At 40.4% G+C, this 18,526-nt stretch overlaps 1 protein-coding gene across 3 annotated transcripts; it reads left to right on the plus strand.

The window, feature by feature from the left end:
• The first annotated feature begins 5,267 nt into the window (after positions 1 to 5,267).
• alkal1 (ALK and LTK ligand 1) lies at positions 5,268 to 15,652 on the plus strand. Of its 3 annotated transcripts, none has more exons than XM_051947617.1 (6): positions 5,268 to 5,452; positions 6,262 to 6,543; positions 8,153 to 8,206; positions 8,675 to 8,758; positions 13,618 to 13,691; positions 15,186 to 15,652. In XM_051947617.1, the coding sequence occupies exons 1-5, from the start codon at positions 5,392 to 5,394 to the stop codon at positions 13,680 to 13,682; spliced, it is 546 nt and encodes a 181-aa protein (XP_051803577.1). In that variant the 5' UTR covers positions 5,268 to 5,391; the 3' UTR covers positions 13,683 to 13,691; positions 15,186 to 15,652. The 3 variants fall into 3 exon arrangements, with proteins under 3 accessions (XP_051803577.1, XP_051803578.1, XP_022071815.1); XM_051947618.1 differs by having other exon boundaries at positions 5,270 to 5,452; positions 8,678 to 8,758; XM_022216123.2 differs by having other exon boundaries at positions 5,272 to 5,996.
• Positions 15,653 to 18,526: the final 2,874 nt, after the last annotated feature.

An 18,526-nucleotide genomic window follows, 5' to 3' on the forward strand; every position in this document is an offset into this window, starting at 1 on the left:
AAGATGGAACAGTAGTCCAAACAGAGAATCTGCTGAGTGTTAGCCAGTAATCCTGCAGTCCAACATCCTTTCCCTGCTCCAGTCACATTCACTCATGTTCCAGTAATCCTTCCATTCCTGAACCATGGTTTAACTGCACTGACTTGGAGTTTTTCCTGTATTATCCCCTGACTTATGCTTTCCAGCTCCCTGTTCACTAAGCTGCCTGGAGGTTTTTTTTTGTCTTCCTGGTGTGGTTGAAGGGTTTGGAACCAGAGCGGTCTGACCCACGTTCTGCAGTTTTGGAGAGAAATGGGTTCAAAGTTTTGTGTTTTGAAGAATGTTCTGACATTAGAAGTGCCGCTTGGACCACTTTATCATTTAGATCATGGCCATAAAACATTAATGAAATTACATCAAACTCTGATATTTGGTGGGTTAGACCACTCTGGATCTAACCCCCTCAGTTCTATCCAGGAGTGAAACCGTGAAGCACCACGTACCTTCTGACCTTTTTAAATTCAAACATTCCTACAAATGTTTGGTGTTTCCGTGTCAGACAGAAAAGCAAACGGCATCTTGTCCTCCTGTGGTTCAGAGTAGAGAGACATCGGTTCGCTGTTTGTTTGGTGAAACATCTGACAAAGATCGGTTTGATTACACTTTTAACTCACTCAGCTTGTTCTATATTGTTGTTAATTGTAAATGTTTTTAGATGATTTCTATATGAATCGATAAGTGATCATTTAAACAGCTGGGTTTTCTTACTTTCTTATCCTTCCCCTTGATCTTCCCCCCCGATCCCCTGAACATTATTCTCAGCAACCCATCCTAAAAGTATGCAGAAATAATACTTTGCACTGAGGAAGTAGTTTACCTCCTGAGGGATATTTTAATAAAAAAGAGGGTTGAAACCCTGTCTTCTTCCTTTGGGTAGCCTGGAAACACTCCTGTGGCATTACTAGGTCAAAAGAGGCCAAATACACCGACTTATGTTCTGGTTAATGTGTTTAAAAGGTCATAAAAGCAAAGTCTGTGCCACTTTAAAAGCATTCAATGAGCAACTGTCAAATTTGCTCTTTCATGGTTTTGGTCATGTTCTGACATTCCGTATCTCTGACTTCTTCTGTAGACTTTTGGTAAACTTCCTTGTACTCTGAAGCTTCATGGACCTGGGCACTGATTTCTGGTATTTTGGATCCATAATCCAGCAGAAAAGTGACCTAAACATGGTCTATATGTTAAAAAAAAAAAAAACCTTTTGTTTGTTGCAGGTTCTCAGAAAGACGAGACAATCAAGGACAGGAACATGAAGGATTTAGGAAAGAAACAGATCCAACTGCTTCTCATGATACAGACGCAGGTAAAAGTATGAACACCAACACAGGATCAACGCTGGAGCTGCAGCCAACTCTTCATCTATTAAAGGAATATCTATGAACCCAATCATTAGCATTTCATATGTTTAATTAACTAGCATTACTTTTAGAAATACTTTTGACTAGAGTCTTTTTTTGGAAATTATTGTCAAACAGAAAGTTATACTGACCCAGACTCAGTGTTGAGGAGCAGTAAATACTTTTAAAGGTGAGATAAGGATGACGTATCACATTTAAAAAAAAACATTTAGCAGCTTTCAGGTTGACTCCAAAAATGTAATTGATGTAATTTGACAGATTCTGAACATCGCTGGCTCATTTCGCTCATTGTTCCTACAAATATCATCTCCTTCTCTCTCTTCCTCGCTTCGTCAATCCTTCCACACCTGCAAAGCACATTCAGACAGATGTCTGAGCACAAACGGTGACTCAAGAAAAGAAGGATTCATGTGAAACGATGCTGGAAACTATAACCCTCTGAAAGCATCGTAGCCAAGTCTTGGTCATCTGATTAAGGGTCTCTCGTCCTGTTTAGGCTTCGTTGGACTGTCAGCCACCCGAACATCCTCCTGACTCTGGTCTTTGGCTGTTAGAGGCTGCAGGAACCAGAGAAATGAAAAGGAGGAAGATGGAGCTCTGGAAATCAGGATCAGACCACTGGGAGCACCGTTACTGCCTCTTCCTTTGTAGTTCTTGGTGGAGAAGTTTTCTTCATTTGCTGATTTGTCTTGCTGTGTCGCTCTTTGCTAAAGATATCTGTCTTCTCAAAATCCTGGCAGTTTGAAATCATCATATTTTTAAACCTAACTTATTCCACGTATTGAATTGTTGTTAAACCTCAATCCGACAGAGAATGTGTAGCTGCAGCCAAACTGACTTGTAGAGGGGGAATTCTTACACAGTTTTATATTTTCATGAGTTGGAATTACTTTGTAGAAATCTTTTGTCACTTTGAGAAGGAAGAGTGTTTTTTTAGATTCTTGTCAGAAACATCAGATGATGGTGACCATGATTTAATGTTGAACAGCAATAAAAGCAGAAAACCTCCCAGGTGGGTTAAGACTTTCTATCGGCACAAGAACTGTACGTGAGGGTTCACATCTGTCTTCTCATCATCATGCATTTTGTCTTTTTAGGCATTGTTGTGTAATAATTTAGTTTGAATTATCTCCTGATTTTACACAACTTATTTCATGTATTGAAGTATTTATGGAGCCCAGAGAATTTGTAGCTTGACATAAAAATCAGTCTGCTCACGATCTCTGTGCAACCTGGCAGAGTTCTAGTAGTTCTGCAAAGTTTTTAGAAAATGCTTTGATTTTTATGAACTATAATTAAATTTAATCAGATTTGTTGGTGCTGAATAAATGTCGACTTTGTAGAAAAGAAAACGGCATGTGGTCTGGCTGATTATTCCCGAACATGTATTTTCTGCATTTATTAAATTCAACAAATTGATCAATACGACATATTTCCACTTAAATCTGTTTGAGTTGAACTTTGTTTTTATTGTTATTGGAGGAGCGTGACTGCAGGGTTAGGGAGCTCCTCAGCCAGCTCTAACTGAACATCTGTCCACATCTGGCCGTATGTCCTGAAACAGTGCAAATAAAGTTTAATTCATGGTTTGTAATCAGGCCTTTCATGGTATTTGGACATTTATTTAACACTGAGAAACATGAAGCAGGAATTTGATGAAAATAACCCATCTTTTCATGTTAACTAGCGTGTTCATTTAATGATCAGATCAGTTTAGGGCTCACTAACATCAGCTGTCTGATCTGAGGAAATGTGAAAACGATGATTTCTGATTTAAACTACACTGCAGCTGAGAGTTGAATGCACTGATCAAAAGGAGTTTTTAAACCACCATCTTCTCATCACATATTGTTTGAGTTACGGCTCTCTGAGAAAATGAAATCCCACTGTGGTATTAAATCCTGGTTGTACAATGGTGCTGCTAAACAACACAAACAGTGAGAACCACATGAACACATTCACCCCTGTACAGCTGGAAATCAAAAAGCTGCCTCACATGCTGGATAAAAGGGCCCACAGCTGATTTTTTTAATGTAGAGTCAAGAAATGTCTTCTCAAATTGTAAAAATGCAAATGCTGTCTGGAAGGATTTTCTGATGAAGTTGATTAATTTATTATATGAAGATGACTGACTTTGTGCACAGCTGATTTTGAATGACTGAGTTTACATAAAATATTACAGTGTGTGAATTCCAACACATGAATACATGATGTTAGCTTAGGAGAGCCCAGGTGGACAGATGGAAGTTCATTCCTTCTTCCATTTTATATTATTGACTATTTAACCAAACAGTTAAAGCAGAAGCAGCTCAGTGCTGCTATGAGACCAGCTGGAAAATCAGACTTTACACTTTATTTTACCGTTATTGATTCATCAGCTTTCAGAATCCCAGTATTATGTCTTTGATAGTATCTATATCTATATCTTTATATATATATATATATGTATATATATATGAAGAGTTAATTTGCCAAAACAGGTAACTCTGTTTTCAGACAACTCATTTTTTATTGTTCACTTGAGATAATAATAATAATAACAGTAATAATTTATTTTTTCTCTATTTTTTCATGTATTTTACTACTGAGTCAAATCCACTCAAATTCAGGTTGATTGATATTATCTCAAGTAAACAATAAAAAAAAGCTTTCTGAAAATGTATCAAAACAGAGTTATGTTTTTGCAAATGAACCCTTCATATGTATACACATATACATATATAAAACCCTGCTGAGCGTTTCTCCGTCTGTATGTGAACTTTTTTCAAATGTTTCAACAGATCGATCGAGTTTCTGCTTCTACCAAACAATTTTTCCTCTTGTGTCATCAAACGTTTTCTGCATCAAATATAATCATAGTTGTAAATATTTCCTTCTCTCCTCCAGAGAAATGACTGTTAGAACAACTGTTTGCTTAAAACCTGTGGCTGGTTCCAAAATGTTCCCAGTTCTACAAAATAAAACAGACTTTCAATTCTCATTCAATCCTTGACATCTTTTTGTTTCAAGTTAACCTCCACAAATTGTTCTGAAACGTTTATTTTGTTGTTGAGTGTCAAAGTAAACTAAGAATTGAAGTTGAGTAAACTTGAGAGCAGCTCTGAACAGTTTTTCATGTCTTCATGGTAACAGGCAGGAAGTTAAACTTAGGTTTAGGTCAAACAGTAAAATTTAGGTGGAGGTATAAAAACAAACAAACAACAAAAAACATCAACACAAAGCAGAATAGAAATATTTCATTGATCCCCAGGAATTCTGTTGTTAAACAATCAGCAGAAAGAGCAAAGTGAGCAGCACAACAGAAAAATATACATTAGAATATAATTAAAATATATTTAAACTATGACACAAAATGTGTTATGTGTAAAATATTCTATGAATAAAACATTGACTAATTTAAAAACTGCACCATAAAGTGTCAAATGCTGCCATTATTAATAATATATTGATAATATAATATGAATAACATTATAAATAGAGACAGAACAGCTGAAGGAACACCAGGTTTATTACCCATAATTCAGTGTGAACAACAGTCACAGCATCTTCTGCACTTTTCTGAAAACACTACAACTACTACTGATAATAGTAATAATAGTAATTCTACCTGCTCTTTTAAATTATACCAATAAAAATATTTTAAATATATAGAGATTTGTAACTTGAACACTTTTCTTCAAATATAACGTGCTGTATTTATGAAATAATAGCATGCACGCAAAAGAACAAATAGGCTGAATCTGTGCAGAAATAGATGGAGCAGCAGCCTGAAAAATGACCCATGAAAACATGAAGCTGCCTTGCGTTAACTGGTCTAAACATGAGAGTCATTACGCAGCAGCTAGTGTTGTAGAAAGCTGAGGGGGTGGAGGAGCAGAATGCAAAGAGCTGAGCCAGCAGTCCTCTAACTCTCTCTGAAATAACGTCCCTCCAATTACACATTTCGTTAGAGCTCACTTGTAGATCTGCGCTCAGTTTGCGGGGAAACAGTCGGATGGCTGCTCCTGGAGGCGCATTCTCTGCAGCGCTTAGGCGGTCACAAGACTCGGGCATCGGTGAGCAAAAACATCGAGACACTGACAGGTCAGCTAGAAGCTTACAGGGCCGCACATTCTTCTCCTCTCCACATCCAACGTCCAACAAGTTGCTCCTTTTGGGGAACTTCGGGGCGCGCCGCGCCATCGTCTCTGTCGCGTATTTTTTCAACGGGAATCTCACCGGGGCTCTTTTTTTAGACCTTAACCAGCTCCTCTGTGCGTAAAAGGCTCGTTTTATTTGGAACTAAATGGTGTTTAAAAACTAAATCCGGTCATGTTTCGGTGCGTAAAGCGGTGGCACACGACAGAGTGACCGAGTGCCGCTGGAGGAAGTTTCACCAAGGATGTCAACATTGCTTTGCCACCCACTCGAAATCGATTGTATTACCTTCAAGAAGGTGGCTCCTCGTATAAATAGGAACGCATTATTTCAAGAAAGACGCTGGTGAGCGCAATTGCTCTCTCTCTCTCTCTCTCTCATCGGACCGCAGACACAAGAATTTACTGAACCTGACAACTGTGTCCACTGTGCAGAACATAAGCATCTTTAACTCTTAAACCAGTAAGTGTAAAGTTAGAGGAACTACATATTCTTCATTTTTGGGGTAAAGCAGAAGAAACGGTGCGTAAAAGGGGCTGTTTCTGGTCATTTACTCCACTTTTACTGGTGGATTTGTTGCCTTTAACTTGGATTTTTTTGTGTGTAATTTTGTAAATGTGGAGGATCTCAGGTGGTGATGGATCTGTTTGACAGAAAGTAAAGTGTGTTTTTGACATCATAAAAAGCATTTAAGCCCTCTGTAACTTGAACTTATTTGTGCTTTCAGACGGTGAAGTCATGCAGGTGGAGAGGAAATGGCACATACTGTTGACCATCTTCTTTCTGCTCGTCACCTCGGGTCAGTGTATGGACAGCAAGGAGGTCAAGCAGAAAGAGAGACGGACGCTGTTGGATCTAATCTTGCAGGTGATCAGAGACGGCCAGCAGCGGGACAAACCCGTCTCCAGGCGCTGCAGCAGTGGACTCTTCAGCTCAGCCCAAGACATGAAGTTCTCCTCCCACGAAAAGCCTTTCTATGCCCCTAGGCTGGATAACAGTAGACTCATAGGTAAGCTGATAAGATTTATTTTTAGGTCCTGATGATGAAAGCATAATCCTCATTTTACTGTTGGAGACAGCTGTCATTGGTCTGCTCGCTGCTGAACGTCTCATTTAGGAGCTTTTGTTTTGGTTGGCTGAGGGGAAGTTGGTGTTTTTAATCAAAAAATGTGCAAAAAAAGAGCTTGTTTTATGCATTTTGACATTCTGACGTCCAGATCTGCCCTTTTAAAGTGCTTATGTAAAGCATGAAATGTGCAGAACAAAGAGGTTAAATGAGATTCATGAAACTTGAACATGCAGCTGTTAGAGACGGACGGATCTGTACGATGGATTCACGTAGGAGGAGCCAAACCTATGAATGATTCATTCAGGGTGATTCATTCTGAAATCTGCAACATGAATGATGGCCACTGAAGCGTCTGGACTCACATGTTCCTCCACCAGACCTATCAGACTCAACGTCTCACCTTCCAGTTATTTCAAAGAGTTTCTAGGAAGAGGCTGTAAACGTTAGACTTCAGTTCTCTGTAAAAAAAAAAAAAAGTCCAGAGCATGGTACTAATTGATCTTGAAGATTTTATTGACTTAATAAAATTCTACGTCGAGTCTGGAGTTCAGCTGTTTCTCTAAAGGTTTTACTCTCAACCGCCTGACTGAGAAACAAAACCAAAAACTTCTCCCAAATCCAGATGTTGACAGAAAATCCATCCAAAAACCCTTTTTTGCACAATAACAGTTCTGATTTTCTTTTTTTTTTATTGTGGCAACAATGAGAAACAAACAGCCCAGTTAGCTGGAAGGGAAGAGAAGCTGGTGCCTCGTCGGTTTGCTCTCAGAGTCAAAGTCTACAGTATGTTGTTTAGCTGCAAACTTCAGATTCTCTGCTGTCACACTTCATTACATTGCGTTTGCAGAGACGTGGCACAGACATCGTACGGCTCAAAGTCTCTGGTCTAGCTTATGCAATTGGAAAAATACTTTTCTCAGACCACTGACTGGATGGAATTTATCCTTTGAGGATATTAAAAGCTGCATGTTAGCAACTGGTGTGTGTGACGCTACCAAAGATCTGTGGTCACGCAAGGATAGATGTTTGAGTAGGAAAGGAAGCATCTGTAGATGTTTCAGGCTCTACTGAAAATATAAATAAGATCAGTTTCACTTTGTTTCAGGCCTCCTTCACTGACTTCACGTCTGGATTTTGTCTTTTCAAAAATGTTTAAACTGCATAAATAAGTTCATTGTTCTGAATAATTTTCTTCTGCAGCCAAACAGATTGATCTTCATCCTGCTGGTGCTCCTGGGTCTGGGGTCTAATGTTCTGGTAGTGCAGGAACTACTTACTCAGACTTATTCTGATGAGCGTTAAACTCCCATACAGTAATCTCTTTAGCCTGTTAGCATGCCGCTGTGTTGTCAGACCCCTGCATGTCTGTTTAATGTGACCACCAAACACAAACCCCCCAAAATGTGAGCCAGGTCACTGCAGCTTAATCACAGGAAATACCACCTGATACTGGAAATAAAGATCCTCATGTTACACTTTCTTTGTCTTTTATGATGCTAGGTCCAGATTAAGGTGTAGTTGAAATGCTAACAGTGATTTTCTTTTCCAGAAATTGTCCCTAGAGACGCAAACATGAAAGACAAATTCATTCAGCATTTTGGAGGTAAGAAAACTGCCATCTTCTCTGTGGTCCTTTCCCAACTTTAGTGCCCCAGCGACTGTAAATTCTTTCTCTTTTTATGCTGTAAGCCAGCGTACAGTATGCTGAGGGTTTATAGTTAGAAACAGTCCCACAAACAGGCACACGGTCTGAAGCCGACAGAGTTAAGATGAAGGCAGGTTAAGCTGATTATTTGTCTCAGGACTATGAGTGGACTTCATTATTGGTGTTAAAATCTGGAAGCTTTAATGTCGGTGCAGAAACTCTGAGGTGATTATAACTGAAGTCTCAGTTTGCAGCAGACTAAGTCCAGTTGAACCGTGTCTGCTCGGCTCACTTTCACTTCATTATTGGCTCCTTTTTTCTGGTTAAATAGAGTTAACTCTAGGAGCAGAGGTGGATGTTAGAGAGAGTTGGCTCTAGGTGAAGTTTTGAAGCTCAGTTTGCCTAATGAGACCTCTTCTTTTTAAGCAGGACAAGTCAAGTTCTCGTCGGAGTGTAAAACACACTTTCACAGACTTTATCACAACACAAGGGACTGCTCTAGACCGGCGTGTAAGTATGACTTTCTACTGCTGATTTTATAATGTGCTCAGTGTTGTAGAATCAGAATTATTAACCCAGAATATGGGGAATTTAATTAGCGTTTAACCCTTAGAGGTCTTGGCCTCTTTTTGAAGACTTAATTTTGCCTTTCTGTACCACAGAAAACATGTTTACTAACCCCATGTTTGGCATCTGTATGATCTGACTGCTATTATTTCACTTTTACTGACTATATCAACATATTGGAGCACAAAAACAGCTAAAAATATATTATTTATTCCAATAAATAACACAAATCAGCTTAACGAAGCATTTTGAATGTTGAAAATGTACACATACTCTACCATTCAAAAGTTTAGATCACTTAGAAATGTCATTATTTGTGAAAGAAAAACTGTTGTTTTTCCAATGCAGTTAGCATGAAATGAATGATAAATCCAGTGTAGACATAGTTAATGTGGTAAATGACTATTGTAGCTGTAAACAGCTGATTTTTAATGGAATATCTCCATAGGGGTACAGAGGAACATTTCCAGCAACCATCACTCCTGTGTTCTAATGCTACATTGTGTTAGCTAATGGTGCTGAAAGGCTCATTGATGGTTAGAAAACCCTTGTAAAGTTATGTTAGCACATGGATAAAAGTGGGAGTTTTCATGGAAAACATGAAATTATCTGGATGACCCCAAACTTTTAAATGGTAATGTAGGTTGCAGATATGAACACAAAAGGTAAAACTGATACAAAATCAAACTATTTCCAAATACGCTGTGCTGCTATCTGGTAACGATACAGAAATCTTTAACCAATCCATGGATCCAGACTATAAGCTGCATCACTGCCAGAAGCTGATCACTTGGTCCTTGAGTCATTTCTGAGCTTCAAGGAAAATTTCATCCAAATCCGCTGGTCTGTTTTTGAGTGATGCTGCTGCAGACAGACAGACAGACAGACAGACAGACAGACAGACACACAGACAGACAGACAGACAGACAGACAGACACACAGACAGACACACAGACACACAGACACACAGACAGACAGACAGACAGACAGACACACAGACAGACAGACAGACAGACAGACAGACAGACAGACACACAGACAGACAGACAGACAGACACACAGACACACAGACACACAGACACACAGACAGACAGACAGACAGACAGACAGACAGACAGACAGACAGACACACAGACAGACAGACAGACAGACAGACAGACAGACAGACACACAGACAGACAGACAGACACACAGACAGACAGACAGACAGACAGACAGACAGACAGACAGACACACAGACAGACACACAGACACACAGACACACAGACAGACAGACAGACAGACAGACACACAGACAGACAGACAGACAGACAGACAGACAGACACACAGACACACAGACAGACAGACAGACAGACAGACAGACACACAGACACACAGACACACAGACACACAGACAGACAGACAGACAGACAGACGATGATCATCACATAACTCATCGCGGTCCTTGGTGGAGTAAAAAAACAGCCAGGAAAGAGGTTGTGAAACTAAAAACATGAGATTTAGTCTTACTGTGCTCCTCGCATACAGAATTCGGTTAAAAAATATCGGAATCATCTTTTTTGTGGCAGCTGATGGATTCTTTCCCACTTTCTCCTAATAAATAGCCGCTGAAAATCTATTTTCCACAACAAACTTTAGCTTTTATTGTTGCATATTCAGTCATAGATGGTTAAAGTTTTCCACTATTATTACATTCTTCAGATTAGTAACATTCTGGATTGAAACATCAGGGTTTCCAGTGAAAGTAAACAAGGCGTGTTCTAGGCGTGTTCTAATTCTACGCAGGACTTGACAAACTGATGCTCCTTTTTGAACATAAATGTTTGACAGTGATGATGTGCAGCAGCGGTTTGCAGCCGCTTAGCAGAAAACCCACAAGAGCCCTTGTGTCTGTAATTTAAAGAGTTCTGCTGCTTTTCCAGCTTAATGTCCTTTAAAGCCGTTAATGAAGACGTAAAACTGTTGGTTTGTGGTTGAACAGGATCCCATGATATGGATGAGATAGAAGAAATAAATACGTTTTAGAAGAACAAATATTTCCGCTACCAGATTCTTACATTCGTCTGAGTTTTACTGTGTTTTTTTTTTTTTGAGCTAAAATGTTTCTGAGTGCGTGAGAGATGGCAGGTCAGAGCTGGACAGTAAAAAACAAAGAAGAGCTGCATTTGACCCAAGCATGAACTAACCGTGACGTCACCCGTTGGTTTCAACGGCGAGAAAATGAAGAGAAAATTGAGAGAAAAGTCTGGAAAAAGTCAATTATTTTGACAGAAACTGTTCAGGGGCCCCGATATGAAAAAATGAAGATGATTTATGAGGCAGAATGTGTTTATTTTCTTTTCTTTTTCACATTTATCCCTTTAACCTCGTGCATTTCAGTCCTCTCGTTAGAAACCACTGATACTGAAGCACACAGAGCTGCAGCCGGTTGTTACACTGAAGGATCGATCCTTTATTATGGGATGTTTACAGTTTGGGAATTCAGAGGCTCACATCACAGAAGAACTGCAGACAATCACGCTCCATGTTCACTTATCTTTTTGCTTTTGTGAGGAACTTAAACGAGCATCAAGCGATAGAAACCGCGGTGTGATTTAAAGTCTGGTTTGGTCGAAGCCACAACTGGGTCACATTAATCTGGCAGGCTGAGATGACGCAGAGCTTCTCAGCATCGTAGCTACGCTTCATTTCTCACGCTAATTTTACTGACAGATTTTTTTAAAGGATCATTGCAACTTTAAAGGCTCAGGGAATCATAATGCCTGACATCAGTCCTCCTGAGGACTTCATTCTGCATTTTCTGTCACACTTAGACGGACGCTGGTATCTTCTGAGGACTGTGTGTCGACTTTAGGACCAGCAGCGCCAGGGGATTCTGAAAATACAACTATTTTGAAGCAGCATCTTTGTACAGCTGTGCTCATTAGTTTGCAAACCCTCACAGAACGTGTGCTATTCTTTAATGAAGACATGAATGATCAGAGGCTGCACAGTGGATCAGTGGTTAGTTCTGTCACCTCACAGCCAGCAGATCGCCGGTTCGTGTCCCGGTCTTCCTGGGATCTTTCTGCATGGAGCCTCCATGTTCTGCTGTCCATGTGTGGCTTTTCTCCAGCTTCTTCCCACAGTCCAGAAACATGCTGAGGTTAACTGGTTACTCTTAATTTAATATTCTGCCAGGTTTAATAAAATAATCAAATTTAATATATAATTTAAGTTACTGTATTAAGTTTGGGATGTAAACTTATGGAAGAAAGATTTATTTTTTACCTTTGACATGAAAAGTCCCAAAGTTTAGATTGAGGGTAAAAACAGAAAACAGCTGCATTTTCATGTATTTTTGCTCAGACTGCTACTCCCCCCACCCCCCCACCCCGTCGAATCGCCACCTTATCGCAGTGGAGGGGTTTGAGTGTCTCGGTGATCCTGGAAGCTATGTTGTCCGGGGCATAAGCCCCTGGTAGGGTCTCCCAAGGCAAACTGGTCCTGGGTGAGAGACCAGACTAAGAGCGATTCAGAAGACCTTGATGATAACAGACAAACATGAAGCCGCTACCTTGCCCGGGTTAGGGAAACCGGGGCCTTCCCCTGGAGCCAGGCCTGGGGGGGAACTCGCAAGAGAGCGTCTGGTGGCCGAGCCTTGCGGTCCCGTGGGGCTCGGTCGGGCACAGCCCGCAGTAACACAGGGCCACCGCCCAATAGGCCCACCACCTACAGGACAGGAAGTCGGGGTCGGGTGCTATGTCAACCAGGCAGTAAGCAGGAGCGGGTGCCTGGGCATGCCGCCCCCTGGTGGCGTAGACTCGCTCTGGGGACGTGGAACGTCACCTCACTGGCGGGGAAGGAACCTGAGCTGGTGCAGGAGATGGAGCGATACCGACTAGATATAGTTGGGCTCGCCTCCACGCGTAGCAAGGGTTCTGGAACCAGATTCTTGGAGAGGGGTTGGACTCTCTCCTACTCCGGAGTTGCCCAAAGTGAGAGGTGCCGGGTGGGTGTGGGGATACTCACAAGCCCCTGGCTGAGCACCGCTTTGTTGGAGTTCTCCGCGGAGAAAGGAAAGGTTTACAAAACTGTGGTGAGACCAGCCATGTTGTTTGGTCTGGAGACAGTGTCCCTGAGGAAAAGACAGGAGGCAGAGCTGGAGGTAGCAGAACTGAAGATGCTGAGGTTCTCTTTGGGAGTGACCAGGATGGATAGGATCAGGAATGAGGACATCAGAGGGACAGCACATGTTAGAGGCTTTGGAGATAAAGTCAGAGAGGCCAGACTGAGATGGTTCAGACATGTCCAGAGGAGAGAGAGTGAATATATTGGTAGAAGGATGCTGAGTTTCCCACTGCCAGGCAGGAGGCCTAGAGGAAGACCAAAGAGGAGGTTTATGGATGTGGTTAAAGAGGACATGAAGGTAGTTGGTGTGAGAGAAGAGGATGCAGCAGACAGGGTTAGATGGAGGCAATTGATTCACTGTGGAGACCCCTGAAGGGAAAAGCTGAAAGGAAAAGAAGAAGACTTTAAAAACGGTAATAGACAGCAGTGAGGACCACTTAGATTTAATAAAACGTGATGCAGGTCTGAAGAGGTCTGACCACCTCTCCATGATCAAACACGTTTTATAAAATAACAACGACAATATTTCACTAATCTTTGCCAGGATTTGTAAACTGATGAGCTAAACTGTATCTGCATGGCAACTTGCAGCAGAAGAGTTTGTTTTCTGTCAATTTCAAAAATCCTGCTGTTAAGAGAGAAAAACTGTATTTTATAATGACTTTTAATCCCTCTTGTTTTTTCCTTTCAGATTACAAAAGATGTGCGAGGTTGCTAACGCGACTAGCAATGAGTCCGCTCTGCATGCAGTCCTAGATGCTGCCTGTGAGTAAAATCTTTTCCTTATTCCACAAATACACATTTTGCATTTTGCGCCTCGGTTGGATAAATTCTTTTGCTGCTCTTTGTCAGATTTAATCTGTTGCTCGTCAGAGGAAAACTCATCTGATTAGAACCACATCTCGGTGCATCTGTCTAACATTTGTGCTCGAAGAATGTCATTTATCTCAGACAGGCTGAAACGTTTCCACAGGAGGCTCATAAGCATTTATTATTAATCATCATCTTCACTCAAAGTTGTGCTTTCATCACCAGAGGCACAGAGAGAAGACAAAGCAATGGATTTAAAACAGTTATTTCTTGGAAATTGTGTCCAAATTAAATGTAATTAATCTTGTTGGGAATTAGCAGCGATGTTTGAGCCAGAATCCTGCTGCTGGAACAAAACATCCGTGTGAAAGTCGGAAAACATGTGGTGTGCTGTCTGGAAACCATAGAGGGGTTTTAAAACAGAATTGTTCAGGTGGTCAGCTGTCCAGTGCGGTTCGCTTTCATACAAAGAAACTACAGATCAACAGATATGAGATTTTTTTTTTAGGGCCAATACCAATTATTGGGCGTCAATAAAAGCCGATGAGTGATATTTGGAGCCAGTATACGTTAAATGTAAAGTTTTTAAAGCATGTGATAGAAGAGAATCTGTGATTAATTACCAGGCTTTGTTATTAATCAGGGCAATTATAACTCATTGTGTAAAATAGAGAAAGGAAGGATTAAATATTTCGACTGAGATTCATCAGTTTTTCTTCTGCTGTTCTTCTTTATTTCTTTAATATTTCACTGTTTTATTTCCCACTAAGGTCCAGATCTTAAAGCTTTAATATTTAATTGTTTTCCAGATTCTGTTTGAGGTTCACCTGCCTTCCAACTTAGCCGCTAGCTGTTAGCGTAGCCCTAGCTGTTAGCTGTTAGCATAGCCCTAGCTGTTAGCATAGCCTTACAATGATTAGAGACTCACAGAGACATGTTTTGGTCATTTAACCTGAAAAGGTGATTTTTTTTTTTCATCCATAAATGATGCACAGGCCGAGTTCTTTTAGGAACATTTCTACTCTCTGGTGCTTTTTCTGCTCATCTTTAAGACAAACGGCAGCAGAAGGACTCAGACTGTCATCAGAGGAGTAATTCTAGTCTTTGTTCAGGTAAACTTTGATGACAGCAGGTCTGAATGTGTTCACAGCAATTAGTCGTAACTGGCGAGCGAATGGACGGTTTGTCTGAAGGTCGTTTCCGTCCGTTTGACTCGGGGGTCGGGTGTAGAAGTCGTGGTGATTATAAAAATGAGGAGGATGACACATTCTCAGTTTGTCCAGTGAAGAATGAGATAATAATGAGATCCTGGAGAAAGCTGACAAAGTTATATCACATTAAGTGATTCATTGGTTTGTCATCACCGGACGGAGCTGGATTCTCATGAAGTTGTTTTTAATTCCAAGAAAAAGATTTTTTTTTTAAATGTTTTGCAATTTTTCATTTCAGGCCCCTAAAATACCAGAAGAGGGATCAAAGCGTTGCCAAGGAAGTGCCTTCAGAGCCTCAGCAGTCTGAGAACATTGTTGTTCGGTTTCATTTCTGAAAAACACACACGGACAGTCGTTGGTTGTTTTTGAACAGACTTTTTGCTTTTTATTCCACTGTACCTGTATGTACCATATATTTGTGAGGAAATATTAATTTAATATTAAATGCACCTATTTATTGAAAGGGTCTGTATATAATGATTTCACAAGCATTTCCAAAATCTCATTATTTTGGTTATAAAAGTTCTATACGATGGAGAGAAAGTTCTGTTTATTTTCTCCTCCTCCACTATTGTGCTGATATTACACACCGTCGTTGTCTTCATTGCATTTTATTTGGCACTTCAGTGACTGCTGACAATGAGAACATGTAGAATAACGACCATGGTGATGATGCACTGCAGTACTGAACAATAAAGAATATTGAAGCACAGCGCATTTTCTATTATTGAAGACGGAGGCAGCGAGTGTGGATTATTTTGATGTCAATTCTCTTTGTTTTTTTAAATAGAAAAATGCAGCCAGTTAGATACAGGGGCAAGAAAGAGTGATTTTATCCAAACTGTATTTGGTGATTGAGTTCCAGATTTCAGTTCAGATGATTAAATGAGCCAGACCAAACAGAAAATGGGCCAGAAGTGTTCAAATGAAATCCACAGTAAAACGTGTCCTGAGAAACAAAGACAGCAGAGACGATATGAACAAAAAACGGGGCTGAAATCTGAAGCTGTTGGAGCTGGAAACAGATGGAACGTGATTTGGACATCAGTGATGGGATGTAACCATGGTGGTTTTTACGAATCTAAAGGTCCTCGGTTTTTCGTCGTCGTTGACCTCCAGCGTTTCGTGGTTACGTCGCCATCTCCCATAAATTAATTATTCTTGTTCCATCATTCTGACGTACGCCGTTTGCAATGATAAAACTAATTTTGCACTGAACTAGTTGGTGATGAGAGCGGATGAATACGTCGTCACACGGCGCTGTTTTTTTTACTTCGCTGGTTGTACGCCATCGTGGATTTTGTTACATTCACTTTCTTTTGTGTTGTTTTTTGGGAAAGCTTTTGCATTCATCATGGCTCCCAAGTACAAGTCAGTCTTCTGATGGCAGTGCTTCAAAGAAAAGAAAAGCCGTCTCCATCGAGATGAAATTGGATATAATAAAACACTGGGAAAAGGGCGAAACACTGACGAACACCAGCCGGTTGCTTGGTTTAAGTCGCATGGCTGTCTTGACGATCATCGGTGATAAAAAGCGTTTAGCTGAACATGTGAAAGGACCTGCTCCTATTTATTTTTACTGCACAGTGTTTTTATATTCTAGATTGTGATTTTACCACTTTGTTAGCGTAGGTGAGTGACTTATGTACATGTCAGTTCCGACTTGCGGTGAAAATCACGTTATGTCGGAATTCTGACGCAAGTTGCCCTCCCATGGACACCCTGCTTGTTCAGTGTGTTACGTCCTGCAGACTCATGAACACAGATGGTAGCCAGTTCCAATGACGCCCTTAAATCTTTGGCTGTTGCTCTGGGTTGTTTCTTTACCTCGTTGAGTGTTTGTTGACTGGTTGCCCACTTCTTGGTAGAGAAGCCACAGTTCCAAACTTTCTCCATCTGTAGATCGTTTGCCTAACTGTTGAATTTCTAAAGTCTTGAAATCACTTTGTAACCCTCTCCAGCTTTTTGTAAATAAACAGTTCTTGATCGTAGATCCTCTGAAAGTTCTTTTTGGAGAACCATGGCTCACATAAGCACATTACTCTTGTGTAGCAAACTCAAAAGATTTTAGTGGTTTTTATCCATCAAAGTAGCTGTAGTCCACACCTCCAGATATTTTCTGAACAAAAACCCAGGTATGCTAACACCTGACTCCAACTTTTTCACTTTGAGGTTGTTATGGTTGTTCTCAAAAAAGACATGAAAGATCTGATTTTTTTGTGTTATTATATTCAACAATCTATATTTGTCAGTACCATTGACTTAGATGAAAATCAGGTTGCATTTTATGACAAATTATTGGAGAAAACCATGAAATTCCAAAAGGGTCACAGTTTTTTTTGGCACTGGCTTTAGATGCATAAAAATCAAACACAAAGTAAGATGTTACAGCGCTGATGTTTGGATCATTTTTCATGTTTCTGGCTCCAACATCTTCAGATTTCAACACCTCGTCTTGATGTCATCTGTGCTGTCTTCATTTCTCAGAGCAGGCTTACTGCAGAGTTCATTGCAATCCTTCTGGCAGATTTTTCTGTTTGGTTTGACTCATTTAATCATCAACCGGAATCTAAAACTTGAGCACCAACTACAGTTCGGATAAGATCAGAAAACTCCAATAAGGTTATCACATGTGTGATGTATTTCGATGGTTTACGGTTGTAAAATGGATCTTGTTTTACGACAAGCGCTTGAGAGTGTCTTTATAGTTTTTGGGAAGTTTGGCAGCTTTGTGCACCGACAACACGAGTCTGAAACCAGAGACACCACAAACACAATCTCCAAGACAAATTATTATTTCCTCCCCAAGAGATTTTGCATGTTTCCTTAATAAATGCAAAACAGAAAACAGTGTGTGTGAGAATTTAAAGAGATTAAGACGAGTGAAGCCGGCTGTGTATTTGTGGAGGGACTTTAAGCCTTTACAGTAACCGAGAGCAATAAAGTCCCGCCCAAACAAAAAGGTCTCATCGTGTATCATCCGGAGCTGAGCTTTGCGCCTGGGGGATCGTCACGGCGATCGTCTGCCGTTTTTATTGGTGCAGCAAAATAAATATCGATGCTGATAAAAGTTGGGTCTGAAGAAAAAACATTCGCTTAAGCCAAAGATTACAACGGCTGGGTTTCTCATGACAGCGAGTCTCTGTGGACGGCTCTTGCATTATTCAGGAAGTTTGGCTTTGCTGGGAGAACATTAAGAAATCACCGACGGAAGACATCAATTCAGAGGGCCGGGAAGGGAAACCTGATGATGCTTCTGCTGCAGGGTCGTAAAATAAGTTTCTCATCTACAAATCACAGCTCAGAGAGCTTTCTAGTGCTGTTTACTTAAATGCAATTTCAATGCAAAGAAACTAGAGTTTTTTAATTTTAATTAAATGATTGTAACTACATATATAAATTATAAGCAGGAAGGATTAAATTTGTCTGTTTATGTGGTTTTGACTGAGATTTGTCTGCTGCTGTTTTTCTCTATTTTCTGAACATGTTTCTGTTTTGTCAATTTTATTGTCCATTAAGGTCCAGATCTTGAAGCTTTATTAATTATTGTTTTCCAGACTCTGTTTCAGGTTAATCTGC

This window comes from Acanthochromis polyacanthus, chromosome 4, assembly GCF_021347895.1.
Source record: "Acanthochromis polyacanthus isolate Apoly-LR-REF ecotype Palm Island chromosome 4, KAUST_Apoly_ChrSc, whole genome shotgun sequence".
Taxonomy (NCBI): Eukaryota; Metazoa; Chordata; class Actinopteri; family Pomacentridae; genus Acanthochromis; species Acanthochromis polyacanthus.

Excerpts from the sequence above, each read along its gene's own strand:
- alkal1 (XM_051947617.1), top strand. The coding sequence starts at position 5,392 with ATGGCTGCTCCTGGAGGCGCATTCTCTGCAGCGCTTAGGCGGTCACAA. Across the intron at positions 6,544-8,152 it reads GGATAACAGTAGACTCATAG|AAATTGTCCCTAGAGACGCA; the intron begins GTAAGCTGATAA and ends TTTCTTTTCCAG. Across the intron at positions 8,207-8,674 it reads ATTCATTCAGCATTTTGGAG|CAGGACAAGTCAAGTTCTCG; the intron begins GTAAGAAAACTG and ends CTTCTTTTTAAG.